Source organism: Mizuhopecten yessoensis, unplaced genomic scaffold, assembly GCF_002113885.1.
Source record: "Mizuhopecten yessoensis strain PY_sf001 unplaced genomic scaffold, ASM211388v2 scaffold4583, whole genome shotgun sequence".
Lineage (NCBI taxonomy): Eukaryota > Metazoa > Mollusca > Bivalvia > Pectinida > Pectinidae > Mizuhopecten > Mizuhopecten yessoensis.
The window spans coordinates 717,608-724,535 of record NW_018405619.1 but is presented as its reverse complement, the minus strand read 5'-3'; the positions used below and the strand labels follow the sequence as shown (position 1 = coordinate 724,535).

Below are 6,928 nucleotides of genomic sequence, written 5' to 3'. Positions count from 1 at the left end.
TCATTCATTTATAATTGTCCATCAATGTATTGTCACACCCCTTTATAATGCCATTGTTTTGTTGGTGGCAGTTTAACAAGGTTTCACTTTCTATGCTGGTAGAACTAATATAATTTCTCACCCCCTTGGGGTTGAGATAGGGGAATCTCAACCTGAGGGGGAGATTTTTTAGTTGCCAAACATGAGGCTATGCCGAGTGTTTGGCAACTTAAGAATCTTTCCTTGAGGGTTGAGATTCCCCCATCTTACCCACAAGGGGGTGAATGATTCTTTTTCTCTTACCCCTTTCTTCCAATGTGTATCATATACACAATGTAATGATAATGTTACATGCGAACTTCAGGGTTGACGTGACCTCATTGTATTGTTGAAGCGACGTCATACCATTGTTATGAATAGGGGAATCCCCCCGTCTCAACCCTAGGGTGAGACAAGGAAATCTCACACCGGTCCGGTAAAAGGGAGGATACACCTGTCCAGGGTAAGCGAAATTTACACACACTTTATGTGATCATCATCACTATGTCAGTTGCTGAACTATTCTGATGTCTTTGAACATGCTTTTTCAAGTCCTCTCGTCGCATATACCCTTTCTCACAGAAACCACATTGGTGTGGTTTAACCCCAGTATGTACTGACATATGCATCTTTAAACCATTTGACTGGAAAAACGATTTACCACAAACACTACAGACATGCTCTCTCTCCTTCTTGTGTATTTTCATGTGACAATCAAGATTTCCTTTCCGAGTGAACAAAAGTCCACAGGTTTCACAGTGGAAAGGCTTTTCTCCAGTATGAGTCTTCATGTGCATCTTCAAAGTCCAAGATTTTGTGAAGTCTTTCTCGCAGACATTACATTTGAAAGGTCTTTCCAGTCCGACAATATGAGCCTTTTCATGAATACGAAGCGTGTTGGCTTGGGTGAAGCCTTTTCCACATATATCACACACATGCTTTTTTTCTCCTGTGTGTATTTTATGATGCAATCTTAAACTTCCAGCTTGTGTGAAACATTTTCTGCAAACGTCGCATTTGAAAGGTTTTTCTCCACTATGAATGTAACGATGCGTTTGTAGACTACATGCCTCCGTAAAAGACTTCCCACAAATTTCGCATTTGTGTAGTTTCTGTCCGGAATGTGATCGGATATGTCTCTGCTGATTACTGGATGTTGCAAATGTTTTATCACAAAGTGTGCATGCAAAAGGTTTTTCACCTGTGTGTGTCTTAGTGTGCATGTGTAAACTGCTGGACTGTGAAAACGACTTTAAACACACATCACATTTAAAAGGTTTTTCACCTGTATGGACTTTCATATGTGTTGCCAAACTCGTACTTTGTGTGAATTCCTTACCACATACAGAACACTGATGTGGTTTCTCTCCAGTATGTATAAGAATGTGAACTTTTAAATTACAGGCTACCCTGAATTCCTTTCCACAAATCCCACACGTATATGGATTTTCTCCCGTGTGGATTCTTGTATGACTTTTCAGATTTCCAGAGTTACTGAATCGTTTCCCACAAACTTGACACCTATATGATTGACTAGATGCACTTTTTGTGAGGTATTTCCACAACAGGTTAGGGTCACGGATGCTAGATTCATCTGTGACTGATCCAGATTTAGAATTCATGCCATTTTGAAGTTCCTCAGGGGTGTGGGTATTAAGGTGTGTCCACACATCAATCAAACTACTAAACCACTCCCCACAAATGCTGCACTCATTTAACTGACTAGCTGTATGGGACTGTAAATGGGTCCACAGCTCACTGGGTTCGTCACACTCCAGACCACACACACCACACTGGATCTCTGAAGATTCCATTTCTTGTTCACCAGGCTAAAAAATCAGTACCTGCCTTGTCCACATATCCATTCTAACATTCTTCTTCAATTAACATCTAAAATTATACAAAAAAATATTTTGGATTACAGGATGTTTATTTTCTATTTCCTTGGAAATCTCTATGAAGACTGTGATTACACTACAAAAGGGTGAAATGAAATGTGAATGGACAGAGACTAAATGATTGCTATAAAGGGTAAATTGGATATAAGGTGTAAGATTTTAGATGTTAATACTCCCAGTCTCATGATCGGTAGACTGATTTGGATGTGCATTTTAGAACACTAGATGGCCTGATTTACATAATTTTAAGGCACGTTAACGAGAGACTTCATGTGTAATAGGAGAGGCAAAATGCACGGCCAGTCCGGAGTCTGAACTCTAGACGGATGCTCTACCAATTGATCATGAGCTACCTAGTTGCTGAGGAATGACCCAGTCCAGTTCCGCTACATATGCATAAATAGGAATTTTATTAATCTTTTATTCCTGCCATTACATCATCTAGTCCGAGTTTCCTCTTAATTTCAAGCCCTGACACCAGACTTGGACATTTTGACAGATAGATGTCTGTTGTCAGGGCCAGAGGAAATTCGGGTTATACATCGTCGTTTAGCAGTGTACATATAATATGAAATATCTGACTAGATTCTTTTAGGATTTCATGATGAGGCAGTCGAGATACAAAATGTAGATTATATATGACTAAATATTTAAAGACAAGATTGTCAAGTTATTACGGACTAAATTAATTGCTGGAAAGGATTTTATCATATTGTTATCTAGTATTGTCATATAGTCGAAATCAGGAAATATGTCATAGTCAAGAAAAACTTTTATTTTCCTAATTTATTAAAAAAATATATCATCTAAATTTCCCCGATTCATGCAGGCACAATTAAATTGCTGTAAATCTTAGGTAGAAAAATACGGCCTGTTCTCATGACCAGTAGCTATAGGCGAAGGCATTTGTTTCTGCCATTAAAAAAAAACATTACAGTACCCTACTTATAAAATATCAGTAGGGTGTGATTTTTTTTCTCCTGACTATTTTTATTGACAGAAACAAATGACTTTGCCTGTAGGCCTCTTAATTTCATGCTACGTTGTAACTTGCATTGAGCACAAATATTAAAAAAATCTAACGTCTCATATGTTTCAGCTATATACTCAACCTTTTAAAACCTCTTTCTATCCGAAAACCTAGCCATAGCTACACTGAACAAGCAGAATTCCTAAAACGGAAACCGACTATGACTACTTAAGAAAAGAGTCGGAACTCTGGATTTTTTGTCCGGATGTGTTATCAATCACCTTCTTATCCCAGAGACATAAATATATACAGCATATAATGTAGTATATACGTATCTGCCTTACCATAAGTTAATAATTATAATAACCAATCACTATCTAATATGTTGAATGATTCGATTATGCACAAAAAACCAAGGTTACCGGTAATAAAATGACAGTATAAAATAGCAAGTGCAAAGGGAAAAAACTCTTATTACATGTTGCTGTTAAAATGACCAATCTGCATGATTTTAGTACACTTTAATATCCCCTTGTCTGTAAAACGTAAATACTAAACAAATATGAAGGACACCGAGTCTTTTTAAATAAAACAGAAGACAATTAAGTTCCTCAAGGATAATGTTTCTGTTCAACTCATCATCATTTCCCAGGTTTCGAACCACCATGTAAAATCTTGTCAAATTTTAAAATAATAAAGACTCCATGTAATTAATAACTCACTATGATACAGTTGGTTCTGTTTACGAAAAATGAGGGAATCCAGCACATTGCAGGATCAGTGTTGTTTTCCTGAGAGGTCTTCTGGACGTAAAAGGGCCTGGAAGGAAAACACCGATTCTGAGTCTGGAAAGTGCTTAATAATTGTATCATTGTACACTCCTCTTTGAAGCGATTTCTCTGATTGGCCAATGCGTTTAAAATTGTCACGCGTTACAAGTGACTTTTAACGCGTTACTATTACATTTGAAAAAGTAACGCGTTAAAAGCCTGTTTTAACGCGTTACCTTTTTAACGCGTTACTGTATATCGTTTTTGGCCCGAACCGCCACCCATACTATTCATAGAAGGTCTCTGGGTTTGTGGTTCAGGGTTATGATGATGCAGGGAAGTAAAGAGTTCTAGTAGATGTAAGTATTGACCGGGGTTTGTTCTAATTTCCATCTTGTATCTCCACCAGTTCATGCATCCACCTCTCTGACCTGTATGATTGAACCTACACCAACGTACAGTTTAGCCCGGTCCTTGACCAACTGGCTGCTAATGGTTTCCACTTCATGTTGTTCAGTATTGTCTGGTCCTTGACCATCTGTCTGCTAATGGTTCAATATGGCCTTATAAGTTACTTATTTCTGGAAGAGTAGTTATTTGTTAAAAGCCATGGCTTGTAGCCTGCTACAATGTATAAATGGTTCTCTCCTTAGCTTCCAACTGTTTGTCTTGGAAGCTATAGACTTCCTCAGTTATTCCGTTATGGGTCGAACGAGAGTTATACATACTTTGACCCAATAGGGAACCGTCGGCACTCTGGGGGCGAACGAGAGCTATATATACTTTGACCCAATAGGGAACCGTCGGCACTCTCCGTAAACGAAATATGCCAAAGGTTCCCGACCATCTTTGACCAAACCCCTCTGAGCATGTGTAGAGGTTCCTTCTGGGGAATCTTACCGAACCCGCTGCCTTCCACGATGTGGTACTGATTTGATCATAACAGACGACCCAGGCTGTTGCTAATGGTGAATCCTAGGTAGTTGCACTCCTCTATGCAAGTAGGATTCCATTCAGGCGATAGCTATATAGCTTATTTAACTGGTGTTCTTCCCACCCGTTACGTTTACGACGACACATTTATCTGCATTGAACGCCATTTGCCAGTCGTATGTCAAGAGTTTGTTTGATTGGAGTACAATAAAGGTCAAACGGAAACGGAAAGAGCATGTGCAGATCATCAGAGTCGCAATATTGTTAATATCTCTGGCAGAACTGATGCAAAGTTTAACACGACAAAGTAATCCGTCAAAGGGATGACGTATTTCAACTTTGTAGCTACCCCGATAGGCGGCACCACAGGGTTCTACCAACGCGATTGTTAACATCTTCCTGTCCGGGTTTTCATAGAAACTGGTAATATGCAGACCTTCCGTTCGAGTTCTAATTGTAATGGGATACCTTTACAGAAGTATCCCAAACTGACCCAATAGTCGCAAAGTTGGGAAATACATCTACATACCAAATTTGAGCAAAATCGATCAATATTTCATTTTGACTAATCAGAGGGCGTGGCGGCCTTCTTGGCTCACCGATCGGAAAATGAAATGTCATTTGCACAACCCCTTACCATCATGAACACTTGTGTCATTAGTTTCCGTCCAATAGGTTTTGAAAAATGTGTCGGAAACCTTTTAATGCGGAAGAAGAAGAAACGGAGTAAAACCAATAATTCTCCCACTTCGTTTGGGGGACTTTATATAACCAGCATGCTGATCGTAATGAATAGTCTGACGTTTGTAACCAATAATGTTTGTTTACTCAAAAACAAATAACTGTATCGGTGGGTTGGTCATGGCAGCACTATATATCAGCAATTTATGCTCAAATTGAAGGGGAACACATTCTATGCCTATACCATCAGCCCGAATTTCCTGGGCAGAAATGTGTTGCATTCGGATAAGAGTCTGCTCGCAAAAGGAATCTTCTTTTAACAATGGTCATTGCAAGGAGTGTAACATAATGCTGCTCTCCATTGAATGGATTGAAACCCAGGCCCTACTGTCAAGTACCCATGTGGATCATGCAACAAAGTATGCTCCAGCATGGCTCCACACACTGTGTACGGGAATGTTCACATTAGTGTATGAATCCCTCTCCGATACGTCAGGTTCATGGATATGCAGTAAGTGTGATGTCCCAAATCTTTCGACAGTGTTGTGTGAATTAACAATACCATTATCAAACTCGTTCTCCAACCTATCGTTACCTATAGAACTTAACATAACAGCGCTTAACAACCGGTGATCCACCGGCAAGCTGTTCCCATAAACGTTCACAACTTCAGCAAAACAAGCCTTATGACAATCTCAAAACTCAGAATATTGCAATGTTGAACAACAGGTGTAAAGTGATACTTCTCTGAATTCGATGATTGAAACCCGGGTCTTACTGTCAAATACCAATGTGGATCAAGCAACAAGGCACCCCGTTAGAGTGAAAAGAGTGCTGCATGCGACATTTATGATCAATGGTAGTCATTCGCAGAGCATCAAAGTATCTGACCTTCAAATTGCCACCAACTCTTGTAAACCATACATCATCATCGGTACAGAGACCTCGTTGAGAGGGGACATGATGTCATCGGAATTTATATATTCCACGCGAACTTGAAGTTAAAGACGTGATGGTGTTCCCATTTAAATGGCCACGAGACGTAACATAGCGAGTTCAACAGCCGTTATTGGGAAATCAGCTGAATAATCAGAAATCAGCCCCCCTATCAGCGGCCTATTGACTTCCAAACAGGACAGACGATGTTGATGCTATTTTTAACAATATCTCTGCAATCCGTTTCGAACACAGTTTTCATACCTTTTTCAAAGTGGAGACGACACATTCATTGAGGATCAGGTAAAGTACTGGAAAGACATTGACCTGTGTGAATGAAAGAAGTCTTCACCTACATGCAGAATGACATCACCATAGTGCAAACTGTATCCTTCAACAATCGAGGCAACAACACTCTTCGGCGCAACAACACTCTTCGGCGCAACAACACTCTTGACTTGTTCTCCACGTCACACCCTGTTGTCAAATACAAATTGCTCGTGGCCCTTGGATAAACCTTACTCTAGTGGCTTATCATCCGCAATCAAATCCAAGGAAGATCCATGTACGGGAGAGAGCAGACAAAACCAAAGGCAGCAGGAGACGGACCGAACGCCCATATTTCTAATATTGACAAAACAATATGTGGCGACATGCAGAAAAGCACGAAACAGGGTTAGATGTATTTTAAAAGGAAGCGACAGGATTCTCAGTGGTAATTC

The 6,928-nt window shown here is 39.8% G+C and overlaps 1 protein-coding gene across 1 annotated transcript; it reads right to left on the bottom strand.

Annotated features, from left to right (window-relative positions):
* Positions 1 to 423: 423 nt before the first annotated feature.
* Positions 424 to 3,097, bottom strand: LOC110449356 (zinc finger protein 664-like). Its single transcript, XM_021496175.1, has 2 exons — positions 3,029 to 3,097; positions 424 to 1,908 (listed from the first exon to the last, which is right to left on the bottom strand). The coding sequence occupies exon 2, from the start codon at positions 1,830 to 1,832 to the stop codon at positions 504 to 506; it is 1,329 nt and encodes a 442-aa protein (XP_021351850.1). The 5' UTR covers positions 1,833 to 1,908; positions 3,029 to 3,097; the 3' UTR covers positions 424 to 503.
* Between the last annotated feature and the right edge of the window lie 3,831 nt (positions 3,098 to 6,928).